Source organism: Panthera leo, chromosome C1 (assembly GCF_018350215.1).
Source record: "Panthera leo isolate Ple1 chromosome C1, P.leo_Ple1_pat1.1, whole genome shotgun sequence".
In the NCBI taxonomy this organism is placed as follows: domain Eukaryota; kingdom Metazoa; phylum Chordata; class Mammalia; order Carnivora; family Felidae; genus Panthera; species Panthera leo.
In genome coordinates, this window is record NC_056686.1 from 79,537,942 (window position 1) to 79,563,822 (window position 25,881).

At 37.0% G+C, this 25,881-nt stretch overlaps 1 protein-coding gene across 4 annotated transcripts in view; it reads right to left on the reverse strand.

Annotated features, from left to right (window-relative positions):
- Positions 1-2,886: 2,886 nt before the first annotated feature.
- The window catches only part of ARHGAP29 (Rho GTPase activating protein 29), a 63,729-nt gene continuing 40,734 nt past the window's right edge, over positions 2,887-25,881 (reverse strand). For all 4 annotated transcript variants that reach the window (XM_042952908.1, XM_042952906.1, XM_042952904.1 and 1 more), the window contains 11 exons: positions 17,788-17,945; positions 17,134-17,273; positions 16,523-16,627; positions 14,213-14,311; positions 12,817-12,956; positions 12,351-12,539; positions 11,944-12,081; positions 7,908-8,140; positions 6,433-6,763; positions 6,199-6,307; positions 2,887-4,180 (listed from right to left, as the gene is read on the reverse strand). In XM_042952908.1, the coding sequence (XP_042808842.1) occupies positions 3,294-4,180; positions 6,199-6,307; positions 6,433-6,763; positions 7,908-8,140; positions 11,944-12,081; positions 12,351-12,539; positions 12,817-12,956; positions 14,213-14,311; positions 16,523-16,627; positions 17,134-17,273; positions 17,788-17,945 (2,529 nt within the window). In that variant the 3' untranslated portion in view covers positions 2,887-3,293. The remainder of the gene's footprint in view (positions 4,181-6,198; positions 6,308-6,432; positions 6,764-7,907; positions 8,141-11,943; positions 12,082-12,350; positions 12,540-12,816; positions 12,957-14,212; positions 14,312-16,522; positions 16,628-17,133; positions 17,274-17,787; positions 17,946-25,881) is intronic.

Sequence of the window (25,881 nt, forward strand, 5' to 3'; positions counted from 1 at the left end):
TGGTTTTGATTGTCATACTATGGTTCTGTAGGAGTGTTCTTGTTTCAAGGAAATATCATTAAAGTATTTAGGCGGGATGGGGAATCATGTCTGCAGCTTACTTTCAAAATTACATTGGATGGCCCTACATTTGAATCGATAAATGGTAGGTAAATGAACACCTTTACAATATTAAGGCTTCCATTCCATGCACATCACAGAGCACTCCATTTTTTCCAAGATCTCTTTAAATGCTTCTTGATGGAGTTTAGATTGTCTCCATGAAGATCTTGTATATATTTTGTTAGATTTACTCTTAGGTATTTCAAACTTATTTTAAGAGATCTTTCCAAAAAATTGTATTGCCTGTTACTGATATGTAGGAATATAATGGACGTCTGCATATTGATTGTGAATGTAGCAACTTTGCTAAACTCCAGATGTTACTGAATTATCTACATATATAATCAATCATATCAGCACATCAAAACAATTTCTTGCCTCTGGGAAAGAAAAACCCAGAGATTATATTGATGATAACTTATCATAAAATATACAATGGTTGCCATTGAAAGAGACTTTAATAGCTGTACAAATGCTGTAAGCAACACAATGTTAGCTGGGAGTAGTGTCGCTTTAGTATCATGTTTAAATTAATTTTAATCACTCAATGAAGGGAGGTGTGATTTCATTTGCTTCTGAGATCTCTGGACAAGTCCTTCACAGAGATCATCTCTTCTTCATCTCTACATCAAAAGAAATACATTGCCTGAAGTGCACTAAAAGTGACTTTAAATATTCATAGATGCTAATTAACTTCTCACTATGTAAAATAAGCCTATCTAAGAAAGTCTGGATCAACCCTTCACAAATGACTTCTTGCAAACTTGAATGAGATGCTTTCCACAAACCTTTCTAGTGGCGTGGCAGCTCTAAAAGGACTCCCCACTATTGCGCTTTCCCTTGACTCACATTCTTTCCATGTGTCATAAAACAATTTCCTATGAGGAATTGCTGCCATGTTACTGAGTAGAGTAGGGCACAGTGAGTACTCTAGAAACAGCAACATCTTCTGGGAGATACTTGCTTAATGTCTCAGGAAACTAGAAGCACCCACAGACTGACGGTTTAAGCTGTATGAGACGCCAGAGGGCCCTAAAGACAGAAAGGCCCAAGTGGAACTCTCACATGTGAGCTTTAACAGTAAGGGGAAACAGAGACGCCAGTTGATTCTATGACATATGTTTTGACTCTGTTGTCTCAATACATTAAAAGAAAACTGAAGGAATTTAAATGTATACTTTCTAAGTTTCAGTATGGGATGATGAGAACGTTCTGGAGATGGGATAGTGGTAACGGTTGCAGAATAATGTGAATGTAGTTAATGTTATTGTATACCTAAAAATGGTTAAAATGGCTAATTTTATGTTACACATATTTTACCACAATGAAAAAATTTTTAAGGTGCATTTTATATTGTTAAATACTACCTGATAATACTTAGCAATAACACAGTAAGAGTTCTAACCACCAAGAGTCTGATAACCAGTTTGAGACTTGACTCCAACTGTGATACCAGTGGAACCTAGAGCACATCATAATTAAGCCTCAGTTTCCTTATCTGTAAGACAGGAATAGTAAAGTACTTACCTACATATTATAGGTTGCAGTGAACCTGAAATGAAATCATTTATGTAGGGATTTAGTAGAGTTCATGGCACAAAGAGAGGGCTCAATAAATGTTGGCTCTTATTTACTTTTTAGGTTTTTGAAGCAATACGATTCTTTTATATTCTGTACAATAAAGACTAACAACAAGGCTCCAGAACAAAGGAGTGAGTTACTCATTTCTCCCTAGTCTCTAATGTCATATAGACCTATAACAGCAATGTCCCATAAATGCATTCCATGTTATATAGTAAGGGATGTATGAGCCCAAGTGTTGACCATTAAGCCAACAGTTAATAAATCTTAAAGTCTCAGGCCCTAAGAGGCAACAATTTCAGAGAAACCATGAGAACTTAATTTATACATGAGAAGCCATGTATACACACACACACACACACACACACACACACACACACACATTTTTTATCAACTATAACACGGTCATATAAAAGCATTTGCTACAAATATAATTCACACATAGGAAAAGAGGCTATTTTACTTTTTTAGTCCCTTTTATACCCTATTTTAGGCAAAATAATGAAACCCAGAAAATAACAGGACTGTACTAGTTCTAAAAACTGAGAATTTGATAAATGAAATACATCTGTCCAATCATCTACACCTTCTCTCAAGTTCCAAACAATGATCCTTATCGAACTATACTCTTAGAATCAACTTAAATAAATCTCTGCATGATTTGGATGAAACATACATCGTCAATGGTTAAAAGTCCTGGTAGAAAAAGTACACAGAATTACTTAAAAGCGAAAACATTTCATACCAAAGAGTGGTTTAAAAAAAAAAAAAAAACAGACAATATGAAGAGGAAATGCATTGAATTTTAAAACATTTTTGGACCATTATATAAAATACCAAAAGGTTCAGAACTGTTGAACAAAAGTTTATGCAGAACAAAGCCAAGAGGTAAAAAAAATATTAAATGTATTAAAACCATCTAAAGCCAAATAAGGCAGAGCTGAACTATGTAATTTAGAAACAAGCTTAAGTGCACTTTCTTTGTACAATTCAATTGACTACCACATGGAAAATCTGGCAATTAACCAAAATGCAATTAAATAGAGATTTGCAAGCCTTTTGGCCATTATGTAAATATTAAAAAGTGAACTGCCAACTGAAAAATAAAAGGTTACATATATACCATACAAATGGACGAAGACACACTATAAAATTGTGTGAACAAAACAATCCTACCAAACAAAGATCTTTCAGGCACTTGCATTCAGAAATATTTCTTTTATAAATAAGCAACATAGTTTCACTTCAAAAAATAAAGCTGATTTTCCCCAATTGCACCTGTTAGTTGAGAACTATATCATATATTAGGGATGCATTTAAATGAACCATTTTATGGGAAAAATCAACTGAACTTTAAAAAACATGAGTCCACCTATTTATTCACAACTTTAAAAATACATATAATTCCAGTGAGGCACAGATGGGGCCCTATCAAAACAATCTACCATTCAATAAACATAACCAACACAGTATAATGTAATACGACGACAAATAACAAAATCCATGATTTGGCAATACTATACAAAAGGGGCCCTGTCAAAAGTTTCTTTCACAAAACATAATACCACAAAACAAAACAACAAAAAGAGAAAAGCTGAATTCTGACAACCCTACACAAACTGTGGGATTTCATCTTCAAGGTCTTCGAATTGTTGCATTCGTTTTAGCCTTGGTCTCTGACACGCTGGCGGCACATCAGGCAAGTCCCGTTCCTCAGGGCTCTCTTTAGGCTTCCTGGTGGGCTGTGTGGGGGCAGCTGGGGCGTTTTCAGAGTCTGGCACTGTTCTTAGTGCGTGCCCCTGGGGGGTGGGAGTTGTGCTGGGAGGCGGTGCTGGGGAGGGTGCTGCAGGTTTCTCCTCATCCCCTTTCACACCACCCATGGGAGCACGTGGTTTATAAAACGTTGTCCAATGCTGCGGCTGCAGTGTTCTGGGCGCTCGGACAGGAGCAGGAGGACAGGAATCAGAGGACCGTCTCCCAGACACCTGTCTCGCTGGCCTCACTGGTTCTGAGTATGGCTTACTGGGCTGGGCGGCACTGACTGGGTGGCCCCCAGTGATCCTGGGGCTCGTTGTCAGTCCTCTATCCTGGAGTGCACTGGGCACAGTCACTGCAGTCTTTACAGTTAGTCCATTTTGTTCCCATTGTTGCTCCCAAGGGCTTTGCAGAGTTGACTGCTCAGAGCCATCCAATTTGGAACAACCAACAGAAGGAGTATCTTTCTTACTAACTCCTTCAAAGGTAGGATTCTTGCAAAACTTGTCGGAATTTACGGTCCCCATATTTCTGCCATTTCTCTCATTAGGAGGGCTTGCCAGAAGTAGTCTATCTACAGGCAAACTTACAGGTCTCATCTTGGTCCTTGGAGCATGCCTTTCAACACTGTTTGCTTCCCTATCTGATTTCAGATTAAGTGGCTTGGAGGTTTTACAAACATCTTCCATCTTCTGTGATGCTGATTCAAGCTCTAGGTCTATAAGCAAACCCACTTTGTTGTCTAAAAAAGGAAAAGATTTATTTAAAAATCAAATTTCATGGCATGTGGTTAACAAGAGAGTGAATGATTTATAGATGAAGAGCCAATCAAAACAGCAGAAGTCTTATGTATTTTTCCAAGTTATTCTCAATTATCTATGCAGAGCTCAATCTGCTATTTTCAGTTACATTCAACCCACAGTGAGAACATATCCTATTAGATGCCTTAGATGCCCCTTCTTATCTGATCAACTAATAAATGCACTATAACATTCGTCCTGTCCCATTAAGGTTGAGTTGTTCTGTTTTTGGTAAAGACAACACCATTCTCCCCATTTACTGTTTACTCCCAGGCTTACTTTCTTCTCTCTCCTACAGTCTGGACCCGTGGTCCACGTTTTCTCAAACTAGAATGCTCAGCTCCTTCAAACCTTGTCCTGTTTTGCAGTGTCTCCCCCGAAAAATTCCCATTCCTGGAAAATTCCAGCCCTCTGCTCATGGCTCCTCTTTACTGCTGGAAAACATCAAACAAGTCTGTGCCTCGGCACCATTCTGGCTTTGAACTTCAGCTGCCCTGAGCACAGCAGGCAGTCCTTTCCCGTTGCTGGGCCCTCCCCCCACATCTCTTAGGCAGAGCTTTGCAGACAGGAGGCCATCAGAATCACTGGTCAGTCTTCATCTCAGCTGACCTTCCTCCTTACCTGACACCACTGACCTGTCTCCCCTGGGCTTCCAGGGCAACGCTGTCTCGTGTTTCTTTCCCAGGTCCTTCCCCACATTTAAGGACCACTCTAAGGGAACTGAGCGGTTGTGGTCGGGCTATGGGCACCAACTAAAATATGTTCCTTAAGTTCTGAGGGACAAACTTATCGTGTAATGGGTAAGAGTGCATACTCTGAAGCCCACGTGCTGGGTTTAGCTCAGCTCTACCGCTTTTGCACTGGGCAAGGCAATGTCACTGTCCCTGTCTTCATCTACCAAGAAAAAGAAATCATAAAATTGTATCTATGATGATGTGTGGCCTAAATGATGTAATCATGAAAAGTGTTCACAATTTTCTGATATGTAATATGCTTTCAAAAAAAGGACATTTATGAAAACTGCTGTTCCTAATTGGGAGCCCTAGATCACAAGAGTGAAATAAGCACAGATATAAGTTCAAATACTGACTCAACAATTTATTGGGGGCATGACCTTTGACTTTATTTAACCACCCTCAGACTATTAGGCTATGAGTCAAATGGGGCTGGTACTACCTACCTTACAGCACAGAATTGTTATGAAGACCAACTCAGATATACGGAATCGAACAATAATCACAGTGCTTAGCACAGAGCAGGCAAATACTTAATGAATGTTAGCTTCCTTACCTTTTAGATCCTGTCAGACTATGATCACTGATACAGGATTACACATCAAATTTAATGTATATCACTACATTTTTAAAAACTGGAAGTTAGCTCTGGTGATATATCAAATTATAGTAACAAATGGAAGCCTTTCACCAGCTTGACAGCTAACCCCTGCAACTAAACTTATCATACAGTGAATAAATTGACTGTAGTCAAGTAAATAAAAAAAGATATACACATATTTATGCTTAATACATGAAAGGTGACAGGTAAAAGCACTTGAAAAAAGTTTTAGGAGCTTTAGGAGTCTATTTTTAATTTTAGGATTCTAGTTGACTTGGTATGAGCAGTTAGGTCAATACAATACTCTATATACTAACAGATTGTATGATAATTCATACTGTTCAACACATTTCTGCCTTGACTTTACTTGAAGGCAAAAATGAAAAAGAACTTTTTGGAAAGGGAACAAAAACGACTATGAATTCCAAGATGTCTTATTGTAAAGAATGACATTCATTCAAATGTAAGGTATAGTACAGAGCAACTTTTTAATGGCCAGTAAAGATCCATTTACTAATGAAATTTCTTTCTCTGATTTCTTTTGACTTCACTCATTTTGGCTTTTAGACATAGTTAACTGGCACAGTTTTAAGTCAGCAAACATATATTATACATGGTCACTCACCGGTGAGACATGCATCACATTTTTCTAATGCGTTTTGCTTTCGTTCTGATTCCTCAAATGATGTAGCTGGCTCAAAACTTTTGGTTTCACTACCCACAGTATGCATATCCTGTTGACGGAGAAGAATTTTAAATGTAAGAAGTAAAACACACCTTAAAACAATTCAAAGATTTTTAACTTACTAATACAAACATTGCAAATTTCCAACACAATTCCATAAAGGTCAAAACTCACTTCCTTTGAAGAGAAAAACAGTGACTTCGTAGAATGTTCTGGGTCTCTTTCTTCTGGTGACAATAGAGGCTTTGGAAGACAGCCTTGATCAACAGGAGATGCAACACCACCTATACTACACACAACTACATCTTGTGGCTGCAGGGACCCATCGAAGATCTTCTGTGAGTAAGTAATGAGGAACTCTACCAACCGTGCTTGATTTGAGTATTCAGCAAGAGAGGAGATGGTGACAGGTGCTGTTGTGGGCCTTGGCCTAATGAGACTTGGGCCAAATATCACCCCCAAATTTTTGGAGTTCATTTTGTTTTCTTCTGCATGATCCACGACTCTGTGAAATAGAACACAGAAAGCTGTATAAGATTCGCCTATTAGATTTCCTTGATGGTAGTTTACTATGGGTTGGGAAGGGTGGAGGAAAAATGGGTGGTACAAGTCTAGAAAAAGGATATATTTATTTGATTAGATATTGACCACACAGAAAATTGGGTTTCACAGTACTGGATCAAATTTAATTAAGTAGAAAGAACTACTAAAGTTTTACCAGCAGAAAAGCAGAAGCAAAAAAACCCTAAGAGATGCTCCCATCTTAGTATATAGCACATCCTCCAGGTGTTTATGCTGGAAAGTTAAACATTGTCGATTTCTCTCTTACTGCCACAGCTAGTCTTCTGATTCTGCCTCCTAAAGATCTCTCTGCTCTACTGCCTTGTTTCAAGCTCTCTACACCTTTCACTTCTAGACTACCCAAGAAGTTCTGAACTGCAGTAGAGGACCCCCTCCAACTCATTCTCCATATGGCTGCCAGAAAGACCTAACGAGCAAATCCGAACATGTTAAATTCCTGGATCAAAATTCTTCAGTAGGTACAGAAGGAAGACAGTCAACTCATCTGGCAGGTATGTATGACTTTATCAGGCCTCTACCTAACTCACTTCAAGCTACTGCTTGCTTTGTCCTAGCCTAACTGAATTACCTATACTTCCCAAATGCAAACTTATCTCGTGTCTCTGTGTCTGTTACCTCCTACCCGGAATGCCTTTCCAGATTCTTGGTCACCAAACCACCACCCAGCTCTTCACATCTGGCTAAGGGCTACCTTCTCTGATTCACGACCTTCCAATCCCCCATGTTCCTTTGCATGCTGTGCACAGCTCCCTTAGAACAAGAACCGTGCTGCAACTGCACTTCTCTGCAGGTCTGCCCCGAGGCTGACAAGCACAACAGGTGACAGAAACCTTACATTCTCATCCTTATTTTCCCAGCGAGAGCCTGGCACATAGGAGGCAACTGAAGGAAGGATGTTAGCTGTACAATATGAATGCACTTAATACTACTGAACCATACACTTAAAAAGTGATTAAGATGGTCAATTTATGTGTATTTTGCTACAATTTTTAAAAAACCAAAAAAAGCAAAACGAAAACACTGATTTCCACCCACTAATGAATGCTTGTCTTATACAAAATTCTTACCGCTTAAGATGAACTATGAGGTAATGAAGACTGTTAAAATTTGACACTGGCAGTTGTCTTAGGAGGTCCTTGCTTTTTATAAGAATTCGGTTTATTTCTATACATATACTCGGCCATTTTTTGTCCTCGGGGTTATCCTTTTTTGACTCCTGTTCTTCATTTACATGTTGGATCTCTTTTGCAAGGTCTATAAATTCTTTGTACAATCTGAATAAAATGAATGGTTCTGGGAGCTAAAGAAATAAGATTACATTAGGAATATCAATCTGTCCATTTTTCCCCCGTTAATAATTTACTGACTAGCTACTGAGTGATTTAGCATGTCTATTACGATTCACAAGATTTAAGGTTAATCCTCATTATAAATGTACACGTTTGTTACCAATGTGATCTATAAGGTGAATCTGACATCGCCAAAAATTATATCTATATTAAATATGAGTTAGTTGATAATCAGTAAAACTTTTTTTAAAACCTAAAGCTGCATGATGGGAATTTAAAACTCTGCTGTACCCTATACCAATTACATTCATGACTGCCCCAAAGTTAGCAAGATCTAGAGCTGTTTTATTAAAACCATATTAAAAGTCATATTAATAACATTAATTAGAAAAAGTTTATATTTTCAATTTTATCGGTATGGGGTAGACAGAGAACAAAATAATACAGGGTCCTTGTGTTTTACCTTGGCCAGACTGAAGACCAGCATAAGACAATATGGCTTACAAGAAAGACACTGTCAACGTTCTATCTAATTTTTAAGGACAACTTGAATTGCCCTAAGTGGGTTGAAGAAAAGTTCCTCTCTCAAACTATCAAGGGGCATGATCTCCCTACCAGCATAACTGATTCCAATGTTTACACTGCTCAGCAATGGAAACAGCATATCTCTGGCTAGCTGGTGTCCTACACTATCTGTGGTGAGGTTGGCACCCATCTCTCCGATCTCCCCTGCTGGAGGAGAAGCCTTGACATTAATTTTTACCCCTACTACTCTGGGATCTAAAGGTCACTTAGCCTCTTGAAGTTTCAAATTTCCCATATATAAGTAAAATGAAGACTGCTTTCTAATACTGTAAGAATTGAATAGTTTCCCCACACTAAAGTGTTGGTCCCACAGTATTCCTGAGACGGAATAGTACTGGACTCCGTTTATTTCCTCTCCCTGACTGGCTAGGAGAGATAAAGGATGATTCATTGTGAGATTAAAAGTCATTCAGAGGTACTCTGTCTCCATTTCTCAGCTGAATTCTGCAAATGTGAACATCCTGTAAAAAGAAATATAAATAGTTCTGTGGGCTAACATGACGGATCCAACATTTGTACCTAGTTTCTCTCCCTCTGCAACCCCACTAAAACACAGTTAAGCCCACAAGACTAGCAGAAAAGGAATGCAGATAAAAGCAACATTTCACCACTGAAGAGCAGATAAATAAGTAATGACAGCAGTCCTGAGAAAGGTGAAATGAGAAACAACACAATTTATAGGAGACTCAGGAACTGTCAGCACTAGGTACTCTGATCCTGGAGAACGGTGAACTATTTAAGAAGTATTAGATATCCAGATCCTTGTCTCAGCAACATGCTTCTGACCAACCTCTTCCCCAGAAGTGTGAGAATTTTTTTTCTGTGGGCAGTGTAGAAGAGAGGGCTTCTGGATGGGCAATGTCAAGCACAAACAACAGGTGGTCAACTTCTAAAAATAGGGATTTAGTGATTGTATGCATGCTGAGGCAGAGACCCTGGGGTCTTCTTACCCAAATTGGCTCACAGAGTTCTGGCACCACACCTATAGGCAGGGAAAGACCCTTCTGTGGGGTATGAAGCCAGCCTGAGAGCACAGACCTAGAGATACAGACATCAGGTGTTTCCCAAATAGCCCTTCTAGATGACACTAAAGCTCAGAATCTTTAAAGCCTTCACGTATTCAAAAACTTCCAAAGAGACTTCAATTTCCAATTCTTTCATTTCAAGTAGACAACCACAGAAGACAGAAATCAAAATAAGTTTCAAAAAAACCAAATGAAGGTCTAGAACTGGCAATATTGTAATCACTAGCCACACGGGGCTACTGAGCACTAGAAATGTGGTTAAACGACATGTACTCTATATGAAAAATACACACCAGATTTCAAAGACTCAGTAACCTTTCCTTCTAATAATTTAAAAATACTGATTAGATGTTCAGATGATATTTCAGTATGTTAAGTATTAAAATTAACTTCACCTTTTTATGTGGCTCCTAGAAATTTCACTATTATATATAGGGCTCACATTATATTCCTATTGAATAGTGCTGAAGGCTAAGCAAAGAATCCTTTTTAGAAAAAAGCTGTGAACATCTCAGATAAATAAAATATTACATTCATTAAAAAAGGATGCTGTAAAAGGAACAGACAGCCAAGTTCTTGGAAATTAAACCATGACCTCAGAAATGAAATAGATCAAAGTAAGATGTGGAAAATAAAACTGAGGAAATCTTTTTAAAAAGTGTTAAAACAAAAACAAAACAGAGAGAAGATGAGGGAACTAGAGAACCAGTGTAAGGTGTCAGGTATACACATTTAAGTTCCAGAAAGAAAATACAGAGAAAACAGAGAGGAGGAAATGAGCAACAAAATTAGTCCCAAGAACAAAAGGCCAAGGAGGACAGAGCTTGTGGGGTGCCTGGAAGGACAGAGGAGAAGACACATGCATCAAGGCATCAAAGTTGTGAAATCTTAAAACAATGGGGAGAAAAGAAGATTTGACAAGCTTTCAAAGAGAAAACAACAGCCCTCATACAAAAAATCAGAAATGAGAAAGATTTCAGGCTTCAAGGAGAATAAAAAATGTCTCAAAAAAAAAAAAAAGCCTTCAAAATTGTGAAGGAAAAGAATTTCTAGAGTAAGATACTATAACCTTCCATACTATCCATACTCTTCCATCCCATTTAAGAAAGCAGAATAAAGACATTTACAGATAAATAAGATTTCAAGAATCTACTCTTATTCCACCTTGCTCAAGGATGGCATGACCAACACAGGAACATAAACCATGAGTAGGAAGACAAGACACAGAAGACAGGTGTCCCCCTAAGAGGGGAGAAGGTGAAGGGAGATCCTAGGATGACAGATATTCACAATAATTAAAAAGGATCTAGATGCAGAACAGAACTCCAGAGATGGACATGGCCAAGACCATCACTGCTCTGCTCTCTGTGACTCTCTCTTCATTTTCACCCAAGGACAGAATGCAGCCACACTTGACCCGTATCTTTTTTGTATTTGGCTCATCATAACAATGTGCTGATTGTTTCTACAACTGCTCCATGAACTGCTGCCTGAAGCCACGAAGGCCGATTATTACTTTACCCCACAGGAGTGTTTTCTTTGGATCTACTCCTAAAAGCCCCAGATTCAACAGTGAGCATAAAAAGAAAAAATACAGAGCAGCCCACCCCTGACCATATTCCTGCTAAATCTCCAGTACTCAGCTTATTTGAAAGCCCTGCAGATGCCCCAGATACACTGAACTTCACGTTCCCAGGCCCACTGGCCTCCCACATTAGCTATGTGAGAATATCAATGAAGGTAAAGTTGGATTATGGCCTTTGCTTACACAGCTAGATTTATGCTTTCCTCTCAGTTACCTAAACTCATTACCTCTCAGTCCTCAATGACACATTAACAACACACTGTGTAGGAATATACAACAGGTATTAAAACTATTAAGAAAAGAGAAGGAGGTATTAACAAGGTTAGAAAAGAGCCCAGGGGCCGAGTTGAGCACCACAACTGGAGAAGGGCACACAGGAGCCTTCTACAGGGTGATGTTCTATTTCCTTAAGTGAGGTGATGGGAAATGAATGTTTTGATTATTATTGGTCTTTAAACTATATATGTATTTTATATACTCTTTGATCTGTACAATAATTAGAGACACATCGATATAGTCTATGTCAATGAAAATATATGTGTAGTAAATGTTATCAGCAAAACACAAGTCATATTTTTTCTTTCTGTTTAATGGTACTTTTCAAGGATGAAAACGTTACCTGTCGAAGGTATAATTTCAAGACGTCACAGATGTCATGTGAACTAAATTCTGAAATGTCTACCAAGTGCATTCCATTTTCCAAGGCTTGACACAGTTTTTCAGTTTTTATTTTGTTTCCACATACACGATAAATTCCCTTAAGAAAATGGAAAAATTGGGCACAATTCTCCTTTAGTATCAATGGTTAAATGAAGACATATAAATATATCTGATGTGTCTATTTCAATTTTTCTTAATAATTAAGGAAAAAAACTAGGGCCAAGTGAGGTATTTTCCAAATAAATCTGAATAAATTCAGTTCCTTATTAAAAATTGAGAGCACTGTTTTCCTTTAAAGTCTCACCATTAGAACAAATCATATAGGCATTTGTGTTTTTAAACTTAATTTTAAGAGTTACAATGTACCTGTAGACACAAGGCTCTATGTTCAATCTCTGAAGCACATATTTTGAGTATAAATGGGATGCCATCTGATTCCTTTTTTGCAACTTGTGTGAATTCTGCTCCAAATAAGTGTATTTTCCCTGGAAGTTTCTGATGACCACAAATGATGACTAAATTTTCCAAACACTTTCGGTGACAAACAAGGAGACACTACAAGAAAATAACAGTTAAAACATGGTTCACTCACTTTAAAGCTGTGAACAACAGACAAACTAGGTAGAGTGGTAACATAACAAAAACGAGTTTAAAAGGTACTGGTGTTTGAAATACACTCAATATCTGAATGAAATATAAAATTACAGAAAGTACACTATAGTTTAATGTCTTAAAAATATACCCGCAAGAGATCTCAATCAATAAAATTAGCAACAAAAAAGTATACAGAAAAGAGCATAAAGGAGCTAATGTAATTCCAGAAATGTCTTACCTCTTCACATTCAACACCTTGGAATACTACAATGCCTTCACAATCCCTACATTTTGTGGGGGACCTTAATTTTCGAAACTTGTGAGTGAGAGCTGCCTTTGACATCAATGTTTTCTTAAATGTTCCAAGGGAGTTGGGTCCTTGAAACAGAGATAAATTAGTATAAGAATTATAAAATGGCATAAAAATTATAACACATGATACTAAGTTTTAAAAAATCTTTAGACCTGGTAATAATTCATGCATTACAAAAAGCTGTTAATTTGAGTCTGTAACATCAAAATAAACATTCAATTGATAGATCTCTTAAAGGTAAACATTTATCAAATATTTGAGCAATGGGTAAAAATCATGACCAAACCAGTAAGATACTTCTAATATAGCATGGCGTAATGTTTTCAGAATCAGTAAATCTACACTGTTACTAATATACTCTTTATAGCGCCTGGAAGGGTGTTATGGAGGTGGCATTACATTCTTAGAAAATGCCCCTATAAAAGTTTGAAAGAAAGAAAACTAGCTGTATGAGACCAGTTTGTCAGTATTATTTGCATTGAAGATAAAGCTACTCTTATTCTTTTTTTTTTTAATGTTTTTATTTATTTTTGAGACAGAGAGAGACAGAGCACGAGCAGTGGAGGGGCAGAGAGAGAGGGAGACACAGAATCCAAAGCAGGCTCCAGGCTCTGAGCTGTCAGCACAGAACCCAACGCAGGGCTCGAACTCATGGACTGTGCGATCATGACCTGAGCTGAAGTCGGACGCTTAACCGAATGAGCCACCCAGGCACCCCAAGCTACTTATTCTTAATTCATTATAAAATTACAGATAATACTAGCTAGTTCTGTATCAATACCCTACCAGAGGTCAGATGTTCCACGTTATCTTAGTTAATGATGCCCAAAAAGGTATATCAAGTTTTCAAATGTGCAAAACTTATTTATATGAGTCTAATTCAAGTCATTAAGGTAACTGATATCTTTTGTATCTGTCAACCTCTATAACTTTCCTTGTCCTCAAGAATGTATTTACTTTTTCTGCCTAGCTTCTTCCACTATTTCTTTTAAAGAGACTTTTTCTGAGTTTCTCATGCATTGCAACCTTTTAACAGTTCAGTCACTGTATTTGTTTTATAAAAGATCAAAATAACTAGCCTATTTTGGCATCAAATACATTTTAGAGTTAGTAGTTTTGTTGCTTATTCTTTTATTTTTATTTGTAACTTTCACTAGTACATTATTAGCCCATACTTTACATAATTTGGGGGGATATATTTAAGTCATTATAATGTCTCTTAACACACAGCAAAGTAATTCTTTATACTATTTTCCTAATATCATGCAGTGCTGCTGACTCAAAGGGTTTAGTGGGTACTTGATTCACATTAAAGCAATACCAGCTTCTGAAGGGGAAGGTGGCTCTCTCTCATCTAAATCATCGGCAGAAGACATGGTTCCACTGGATGGAGTTCGTGGAAGTTTTCGATGAAAGTCTCCTAAAAGAAAATTGTGAATACAATCACCTGACCAATGTAGAATTTAAGAAATGGGTAATGACAATATTTTTGGAATAACACAATCATACTATTCTGCTCAAGAGAACAAACAGAAATAGAAAAAGCTGCTTCCATTCGCAGACTTTGGATACAGGGAATTATGATATTTATTACTAGGAACAACAGAAAATTCAACCAAACCTGACTTTTCCAAATAAATTTAAAATTGAGGAATCATACATTCCAGTAAGACCTTACTGCCAACTTCTGATAGTAAGTGTTAGAGACTGTATGCTTTACAAGGGCAAGGAATACTGGCACAATGGTAAATTGTCATTAAATACTCCTTGAATTGAGTTACAAAGAAATGTATACAGTGTAACCTAAAGCAGTCTAAAATATACAAACATCTATGATTACAGCAACACAACAGTAAGATCACATTAATGTTGCCCAGGAAGATGGGAGAATGGGAAGCAGGAATAGAGATCCCTGGCAGGGAGGTGAGAACACAGGACACAAGCCACGTCAGCAAAGGACACTGTGCAGGTATCAGAGCAGCTGGACTAGGTAACGAGGTTTATCTGCTCCCTGCTGATATTACAAAGAGGGTGATATCTAAGTGGAAGATTTCACTCACCTCAAGGCCTTAACGATCTTAGGGCTGAGAGATGATTTAAACCAACATCTTTCCCTCCAAAAGATTCCTTTCAAAATATGTTTAAGAGATACGTGGTCATCTAGTTTTTGTTTTGAATGTGTTCCTACCGACTGAGAAATCATGGGGTCACATGTTCCATTCACAACGATTCCAACTGTAAAATGGTTTCCTTACATTTTTGAGCAGCAGTCTGCCCGCTTATGAAACCCAGCCTCTGGTCACACTTCTCCCTAAAGGAGCAGACAAGCCCTGTCCCTGTAATCTCTTCACACTCCAATATGTGAGGACAGCTGTCATGTCCCCAGGTTTCCTCATTCCCAGGTCAGGCATCCCTAGGTCTTTACCATTTATCTTGTGACTAGTTTACAAATTTTTGTCTTTATCACATGAAGTCTTATAGGATTCCAAATAATTTAGGGTGTGCCCTAGTGTGGGTCTTAATTTCTGGGGATAGCTACAACCATCTTGTGTTTACAAAGCTAATTAGAAATATCTAGTTAAGTATTTAGGCTCTTATCTCTGGGGTGCCACCTGAATGGAGCTAGTTTTAAAGGAAGACACAAAGTAAGCCTACAAACCCCAATGCTGCATAGAAGTTATTTCTAAATTTAAACTCAAGAGATGTATTTATATGAATAAAATTTCTGTAATATGTAGAACACTGTAAAAAATATCTTGGACTTTTGAGGTAGGCTAAATCTTATAATATATCTCCCACAGTGCCAAGGATCCTAGGAGAAGGGCCAGGAAGAATAGGACTAGAGCAGTCTTTGGTAAAAGAGTGGAGGAGAAAGAATGCCAAAGTAAGAATCTCATGGGTTTGAAGTAAAAATCTCATGGGTTCAAACGCCACCTTCTTTTCCTGCTAGCTGTATTACCTGTGGCTTATCTTCGTTAAAGCCACTAAAGCAGAGTTCAGAATATCTATCCTGCCTCTCTAAGGAGCATGGAATTCTCTTTATCAAAGTACCTTTTAAGGTGCACTTACAAAAATTGAGTAACTATAGGCACAAAAAGTGGTGTTAACTATATTGTTCATCTTAGCAATTAACTACAAAGCAATCTAAAAAATACAGTTATGTTCACAGAATAGTATACTATAGAAGATATGGTATGAAATAAATACAGCTATTCACATCAACATGAATCTTAAAAAAGATGAAAGAAGTCACACACAAAAAATAGTATATAATTCCATCTGTATAACATTCCAAAGAGGGAAAAGCTCAAGTAGATACAGGCACTAACACATTTAAAATAGCTACAGAATTATTAACAAAATTCAGGATGATGGCTTATTCTGGTGGGCAACAGGGCAAGGTTTTCAAGGAGGTGTCCACAGGGCCCTTCTCATATACTGATAATATTTTATTTCTTATAGGCTGGGTGGTGAACACATGAGGATCTGTTTATTTTTCTTTAAACTGTGCGTGTATATATACACACTCCTCTAGGACACAGTTCCTTATAAAAATAGTGTAGTTAAAATATATCCCCCCAAAAGGAGTATTTCATTGAATTTTCTCTGCTAGACTTAAATACTTACATACCTGGACTTATAGATTCAGAATCCAGAGATCTAGATTCACTGCTTCCACCAGTGCTCTCAGAGTCACTAAACATCCCAAATGTCCATGACCTTATAAAAGAGGGACCTTCAAGAAAAGAATATTTAAAGTCAAACTTGGCTACAGAAGGATTTCATCAGGCAAAATACTGACATTACAGAAATGAGACAAGTCAAATTCCTTTAGCAGTGATCAACCATTGACTTTAAGATAGTCGCAGTGTGGGGTGCCTGGGTGGCTCAGTGGGTTAAGCATCCAACTTCCTCTGAGGTGATGATCTCACAGTTCATGAGTTTGAGCCCTGGATCTGGCTCTCTGCTGTCAGTGCAGAACCCGCTTTGGATCCTCTGTCTCCCTCTCTCTCTGTTTCTCCCTCACTCACACACTCTCTCTCTCTCAAAAATAAAGCTTAAAAAAAAAAAAAAAAAAAAAAAAAAAAAAAGAGCCACAGTGCTTACAACTTTGACTAAGGTCTCACAGAGTTATAATTCAAGGCCTGATTTTTAAATTTCAGAGCTGCAACTCATTTAATAATCACATTTAAATAATTTGATCTTTCATAAATTAGAGCTCCCTTTAATGTTAAACGGTACCTGTTACATCAGCACTATTGGAGCATCTGTCCTCTTCAATTTTACTAGAGGGGTCAGCAAGGCGCACTACATCTTCTAACGAGTCGCTGGGTCCATATCCAGAAGTGTGAGGACTATTTGTTAACTGCTTATTTACATTCCTAAAAAAAACCCAAATAAAATTCATCATTTAGGAGAATGACTAATTAACAGCCTATTTTATTCTCTTTTTAGAAAAATCTGTTAATTTAATGAAGAGTAATTAAACTAAGTGAATATCAAGAATAAACATTATAAGGGTTCAGCTTCTTAAAGGAGATGTGAAAAAAATTTATTAATCACTTGAACTTGTTACAGCTGAAACATGGAAAAGAGGAGCAAAAGTATGGTTAATAATTCGTGTCATGGTTAAACGTTTCTAGTATAACCACTGCAGAAAATGGAGGTTGTTAAATCTGTGGGCATTCAAAATTGACATGGTTTGCCACTCTCAGAGGATGTCTAAATCTCAAAGAACTGAGCCTTGTGTCAAACTGAAAAGCTTTAGTCTTACATGAGTTACATCAGGATATTTAAAAAATTCAGAAATTCTGCCGTTAGAAAAGACACCATCTTATACCAGATAGAAACTTATTTTATCTTTAGAAATAATTTCATCTATACATTAATTCTCACCCATCAACTTTTTCTTCTTCAGTTGTATTTGTGGCCTTGACAAACTCACTGTACTCCTGGCCTGGGTCATAGAGTTTGGCGCTATCACAGAGAGACTGTAAATTGCTTGCAAGGGAGGCTGCCTGTAGGTGTTGCATCTGGAAGAGGTTAACTGTTACCTATGGTCACAGAGACAAAAGGCAAAATAACTTATGCTATCCAGAATGCCTTGTAAATATACATTTATTTCAAGTGCCAGCACCAAGAAAAAGGCCACACTGGGAAGCATACAACACTGAACACCATCGTGAGCATATTATGTTTCCTGACTTTGGGCAAGGTCTAGAAAAAACAAACAAACAGATTTAATCCAACATCTAGAAGTAATCATTGCCGCAAAACTGTCTTTAAACTGAAAAGTTCAAATCTTTTTTGTCCCCCAGTCTGCTCCCTGAGTCAGGAACTTAAGTCCTTTTCTTCTGGATCCTCTATGGTAGCACAGTGTCCTAAGTGCTTTGTAAAGGGGAAATGACCAAATGAACAGTAATAGAAAGTGTCATTAGCCAAAGTCATACTGTAATTCTGCACATTTTCTGGTATTGCTCACTCAAACATATACGACTTCCAACTCCATGCCCAGCTTTCATCACCTACATCAAATTTTTAGTTATTCCAGGGTACATGGATTAGAGCAAATGTTTATGACAGCTATTCAACTAGAATTTACCTTAATTTCAAATAAGGGAAAAAGTTTCTCTCATATAAATTAGTAATAAATCTAAAATAAATTTAGTTCAGTGTAATTTTCTACCTTGTATCTTTTTAAAGATAAATTTTTCTTAAATGTATTTTAAAACAAAACAAAAAACAAAGCAAAACAAAGCAAAACAACTCTTGTTCTAATTCTTTTCACTCTTCAAAGCCCATTGATTTGCTTAGGTCTTTAATGACTGACCTGGTCATTTCTGCTTCCTCTCAGTCATGTAATTATGATCTTTATCCCATAACCTTCAACACTTCATAATTCAAGACAATTTTAGATATTCAGAAGTAATCCTTGATGTCCATGATATAACTTACAATTTTTCTGGGATATAATGTCATTTCTGTATCTTCTCTAAGATAGTGAGAGAACCTGTCTAGCATCTTTGTACCTCAAATAATTTGTCTTTTCTTGCAATCTCTAAAAAATGCGATATGTCCTAGGGTGAAAATAAAATTTTTTAAAAAACAATTTGAGAGATGGTGTTGAAAAATAAGTCACCCACGTTCCCAAGTTCTGCTTTTGATGGAGGAGAAGAGAACATAAAGAAATATGAGAAAGTCATGGTTCTTCCTAGAAAATAATATCTATATTCAAGAACTGAATGTTGGATTTGGTATCTGTTTGGATCTGCATGTGAATAAATGCTAGTCAGAACAACTAAAATTGATCAATTAAATTGGTTCCAAAGAACTCTAGTCAATAAGAAATTTTTTTCACAAATATATACACAGAACACCTTTATTATAACTGTCTCTATACATTACATGTTGTAGAGATTTTGGTAACTTGGGGGATTTGTCCAAATTTGAGAGACTTTAACCTCAAAGTCTACTTCATACACTGATAGGTATTGCTCTCCAATTTTTCAGATGGGTTAATTCTCTCTTCCTAAATATATGCTACACTCTTTGAGAGCATATAACTGACTTAAATTTCTTTTATATACATAGTGGGCATTAATAAATACATACATGCTATATACAAAATTAAGTAAACTCTTATGTACATCAAATTAAAGGAAATCATAATTGTTGGATCACCAAATAGCATCATTTTTTAAGAGGTATGTAGACAAATAAGATTATAGTTTGTGAAAGAGCTTAAAACCATGCTGTACGAAAAAAATCTGATTTGCGGGTGTTTAGTCTGAAAAAAAAAAAAAACAAAACATCCAGGAAAGGAAGATAACAATTATCTTTAAATATTTAAAGTGTTATTCTGTAGAAGAGGGAGTATATCACAGTATAGTATGACCTGAAAGGGCCACAAGAAAACATTTTTTTCACTCAGTAGAAACATTATATTAGTTTTGGAGCTGTCACACCCAGGCTAAATAATCATTCAGCAAGACAGCATGGTATTTAAGAGCACAGGTTCTGAAGTCATTCAACCAAGTTCTATCCTAGCTTTACAACTTACATGCTGGGTGACCTTGATCAAGTTATTTGTAACCTCTCTAAGCAAATGCTTCAAAAAAAAAAAAAAGTTAATGTGCAAATGAATCATATGGGGGATTCTGTTCAAAATGCAGATTCAGATTCCAAAAGTCTGAATTGAAACCTAAAATTCTGCATTCCTCATAGGTTCCCAACGTCATGAGAATGGGACTGGACCAAGGACTGCATTTTGAGAAGAAAGGTTTTCTAAACTTTAGTTTCTTTCCCAGTGAGATGGAGCTAAAAAACAGTTATATTTACTTAATGGAATTGTGTGAAAATTAAATGAGTTAATGTAGGCCAGGAACTTAATACACTGGCAGGTGCATACTCAATTTTAGCTATCATTAGCTACTGTCTGAGGTGAAAAGGACTCTTTAAATGTAAAGGGTTGGCCTAAGTGACTCATAAGGTAATTTTGATTCCTGGGATTTTATAATTCTTTTACATCATTTTGTTAAAATTGACTCTATAAGTTAATCACATATTGATTGGAATTTGGTAAATGAATGAGATACAATTTTAAATACTCAGGAACATTTTATGGAGAGTTTCTGATTCAAATGGAATAGGCTCAATGCTCCCAGTCTCCCACCGAATTCTCAACTATCTGAAAATGCTGAAAAGTAAACAGTAGCAGGCAGATTGTAGAAAGGAACAACAGGTGTGCGTGGGTGGCTAGGTCGGTTGAGTGCCCAACTCCTGATTCCGGCTCAGGTTGTGATCTCACAGTTGTGGGATTGAGCCCGGTATCTGGCTCTGTGCTGAGCATGGAGCCTGCTCGAGATTCTCATTCTCTCCCCAACCGCCGCCCCCCCCCCACCCGCGTCTCTCCCTCGCTATCTCCCCCTTCTGCCCCTTTCCTGCTCACGTTATCTCTGTCTCTCTCAAAATAAAGAAATAAACATTAAGAGAAGAAAACTACTAACCAAGGTATGAGCAGTCCAGTGCTGTGCTTCCTGTATTTCTGTTGCTACTTGTTTCCCAGCCAATACTGAACTCCTATTCAAAGACATGTGACTGAAAGAGTGGGGGGAAACCTTCTGGTTTCTTTTGTATGTTTGTTTTCTCTTGTCCCCCAGCCCCAAAGCAAGTTCCAAGCACAAAGACGCAGTGCTGTGGCAGTGGTGGCAGTAGCAGCTGAGCAGACATCTAAAATTTTGAGAGGAATTCTCTATGATCAGATAAACTGTGATCTGAAGAGGGAGGGGTCTGAAATACCTGTTGTTTTTTGTCTTTATCCTTTTCCTACTTGACCCTCACAGCAGCAGAGCAGGCCTACTAGGTTTCAGAGCTAGAAAACCTGGAAGGGGGGCGCCTGGGTGGCGCAGTCGGTTAAGCGTCCGACTTCAGCCAGGTCACGATCTCGCGGTCCGTGAGTTCGAGCCCCGCGTCGGGCTCTGGGCTGATGGCTCGGAGCCTGGAGCCTGTTTCCGATTCTGTGTCTCCCTCTCTCTCTGCCCCTCCCCCGTTCATGCTCTGTCTCTCTCTGTCCCAAAAATAAATTAAAAAAAAAAAGTTGAAAAAAAAATTTTTTTTAAAAATAAAAAAAAAAAAGAAAACCTGGAAGGGATTCCTTAGGAGCTGTGATGTGAACCTAACTAGGTAGATCAAATGCTTGCTGAAATTTTTTAACAATAAACATTCAGTATAGGTTATAAAGTCATATAAAATAATACTGGAAAGTGCAGGATATTATCCAAAATTACTTGCTAGAAGAACCAGGAAATCTCAATTGACAAGAGAAAAGACAATAAACAGACACTAACCCTGAGATGACTCAGGTATTGGATCATTAGATAAAGACGTTAAAGCAACTATTATGACCGTTTAAATAAGTACAGGCAAACAATCTTGAAATATGGTAAGACTGAAGTCTCAGCAGAGAAATGGAAGATATTAAAAAATAAAAATTTACTACTGAAAAATATAGTATCCCAAACAAAAAAATTTACTATTTTGACTGTATAGGAAAATGGAGATAACAAAGGGAAGAGTCCGTGAACTCAATGACAGATCCAATAGAACAACAATCAAGATAAAAAAGAGGGGTGCCCGGGGTGGCTAAGTTGGTTAAGCATCCAACTTTGGCTCAGGTCATGATCTCAAGGTTTGTGGGTTCGAGTCCAACGTTGGGCTCTGCGCTGACAGCTTACAGCCTGGAGCCTGCTTCAGATTCTGTGTTTCCCTCTCTCTGTCCCTCCCCCACTCATGCTCTGTCTCTCTCTGTCTCTGGATAATAAATGTTAAAAAAAAGAGAAAGAAAAAAGATTAGGAAAAAAAAAAAAAAAAGACCCTCCAGCCCCTTAGGATAATAACAAAGGTTTAAAATTTGAGTCACTGAAGTCTTAGAGGAAGAGGAGAAAGTGCTACAAAAAAAAAATTTGAAGAAACAATAGCTGACAACCTCCCAAATATTCCAAGAGTCAAACTTGTAGATTCAAAAAGTTCAGGAACCAAAAAGAGAACAACTTCAACAAAATTCACACTCAAATGAGTGTTGTTTCAAAATGGTGAAAACCAAAGACAAAGAAAAAATCTTGCAAGCAAAAAACAAAACAACCCCCCCAAAAACATTCCATATAGAGGGAGCAATAATTCAAATGACTATGGATTTCTCAAAGTATATAGATGTAGCATACATGTATCAACTACAACCCAAAGCAAGTAAAAGGGACTTACAGTGGGACTATGTGCTTTCTACATTCCACTTGAAGTGGTAAATATATTAGTTCTAAGTAGAAGAAAGTTTTTATAAACATGTCCCTACAGCAACCATTAAAAAAAAAATTGTATAAAGCAATATAGTCAAAAACCCAATAAATCTAAATGTGGATAACAAATTAATTAAAATGTAAATGAGCACTTTAGGTAAATTAAAATATAACTCTAGGGGCACATGTGTGGCTCAGTCAGTTAAGTGTCTGATTTTGGCTCAGGTAATGATCTGAAGGTTCATGAATTCAAGCCCCACATTGGGCTCTCTGATGTCAGCATGGAGCCTGCTTCAGATCCTCTGTCTCCCTCCCTTTGCCCCTCCCCTCCTTGCTCTCTCTCTCTCTCTCTCTCTCTCTCTCAAAATTAAATAAACATTTAAAAAATATATAATTGTAATACATAAATAAAAATAGATTAAATCTGTAATATAGATTAGCTGTAATTCTAAAAAATTATCAATTTATCCAATATAAGGCAACAAAATGGAAACAAAGGGAAACATTAAGGTATAAACAGAAAAACATTAAGGTATAAACAGAAAAAAAGAGTAGGCCTAAATTTGAACATACATTTGCATTAAATAGAATGGTCTAAATATTTCACTTAAAAGACAGATTATCAACAGATTAAAAAAAAAAGACTGAACTATATGTTATATAAGAAATTCACTTTTAATATAATGAAAAATACGATAAAAATAGGGAGGCAAATGATAAGAGACCCTTAAATACAGATAATGAACCAAGGGTTGCTGGAGGGGATGTGGGTGGTGGGATGGGTTAAATGGGTGATGGACATTAAGAAGGGCACTTTACAGAATGAGTGCTGGGTATCATATGTAAGAGATGAATCACTGGGTTCTGCTCCTGAGGTCAGGACTACACTGCATGTTAATGAGCTTGAATTTAAATAAATAGATAAATAAAATGATAAAACTAAAACTAGAAGAAGGTAAAAAGATATACCATGAGAAAAATTACTAAAAGAAAATTGAAATACTTGTATCAGTATTAAATAAAGTAGACTAAAAAATAAAATAAAAATTACCAGGATAAAAAGAAACATTTTGTAAGGATAAAAGGATTAATTTACCAAGAATATGTAACAATCATTAATGCACAAGCAACTGAGTTTCAAAATACATAAAGCAAAAACTGATACAACTAAAAATATACAATATGTTGAAGACTTCAAAACTCCTTTCTCTGAACAAATTGATGGTTACCAAAAGGGAGGTGAGTGGGGGTTGGGTTAAATAGATGATGGGGATTAAGGAGGGCACTTGTTGTGATGAGTATACTTATTGTATGGAAGTGTTGAATCACTATATTATACACCTGAAACTAATATTACACTGTATGTTAACTAATGAATTTAAATAAAAATTTAGGGGCTCCTGGGTTAAGCATCTGACTCTTAATTTCAGCTCAGGTCATAATCTCACAGTTTGTGGGTTTGAGCCCTGGGTAGGGCTCTGCACTTGGGGTTCTCTCTCTCTCCCTCTCTCTGTCCCTTCCCCACTCTCTTTCTCTCAAAAATAAGTAAACATTAAAAAATTTAATTAAATAAAAACTTAAAAAAAAAAACCCTCCTTCCTCTGTAATTGATAGAAGTAAAAGGTAAATCCTCAAAGATATAGAATAAATAGCACCATAAACCAACAACAACCAATTGACCTAAAATACCCGAGGCAACAAAAGCAGAATACATACACATTTTTAAAAGTATATAAATGGAACATTCACCAAGACAGACCATATCCTGAATCATAAAACAAACCACAATAAATCTAAGAAAATTGAAATTATACAAAATATTTCTCTCATTATAGCACAATTAAACTAGAAATCAGTATCAGGAATATATCCAGAAAATCCTTAAACACTTGGAAATTAAACAATCAACTTCTACATTACCCATAGGTCAAAGATGAAGTCTCAAGGGAAATTAGAAAATATTTTGTAATGTACAAAAATAGAGCCATAAAATTCAAATTTTGTGGGATGTAAGCATTACTTAGAAATCTAAATACTTAAATATTTGTATTAAAAAAGTACAGAGGTCTCAATGAACAATCTAAGCTTCCACCTCTAAAAAAGAAGAGCTAAAAGAAACTAAAATGAAGAGCAAAATAAACCCAAAGCAAGCAAAAATAAATGAAATTTTAAAAAGAACAATAGAGAAACCAATGAAATTAAAACCTAGCCCTGGGACGCCTGGGTGGCTCAGTCAATTAAGCATCAGACTCGATTTCAGCTCAGGTTATTATCTCATGGTTCAATCCCCACATCAAGCTCTGTGCTGACAGAGAACACTTGGGATTCTCTCTCTCCGCCCCCTCCCCCATGTGCCCCTGTGCACTCCCATGTGCTGTACTTTCTCTCAAAAATTAATAAACATTTTAAAATAAATTAAAAACAAATAAATAAAAGCTAGTTTTCTGAAAAGGTCAATCAAAATGATAAACCTCTAGCCAGACTAACCAGAGGGAAAGAAAGCAAGCACAATTACCAATATCAGGAATCAAAGGATATCACTACAGTCTATTGAGACACTGAAAGTTTATAGAAAACCTATGAACAACTTTTTGCACATAAATTACACAACTGAGGTAAAAGGGACTGATTACATGAAAGCCACAAACTACCAAAAATCACCCCAAAATAAATAATTAACTCAAATAGGCCTATATCAAAATAAATTGAATACATAATGAAAAACCTTCCAAAAAAATGGGGCATCTAGATGGCTCAGTCAGATGGCATCTGAATCTTGGTTTCGGCTCAGGTCATGATCTCACGGTTTGTGAGTTCGAGCCCCACATTGGGCTTAGTGCTGACAGCACAGAGCCTGCTTGGAATTCTTTCTCTCCCTTTGTCTCTGCCCCTCCCCTGCTCACTCTCTGTCTCTCTCTTAAAATAAATAAACTTAGGGGCGCCTGAGTGGCTCAGTCGGTTAAGCGTCCGACTTCGGCTCAGGTCACGATCTCGCGGTCCGTGAGTTCGAGCCCCGCGTCGGGCTCTGTGCTGACTGCTCAGAGCCTGGAGCCCGTTTCAGATTCTGTGTCTCCCTCTCTCTCTGACCCTCCCCCGTTCATGCTCTGTCTCTCTCTGTCTCAAAAATAAATGTTAAAAAAAAAAAAAATTAAATAAATAAATAAATAAACTTAAAAAAAAAAAGAAAGAAAGAAAAGAA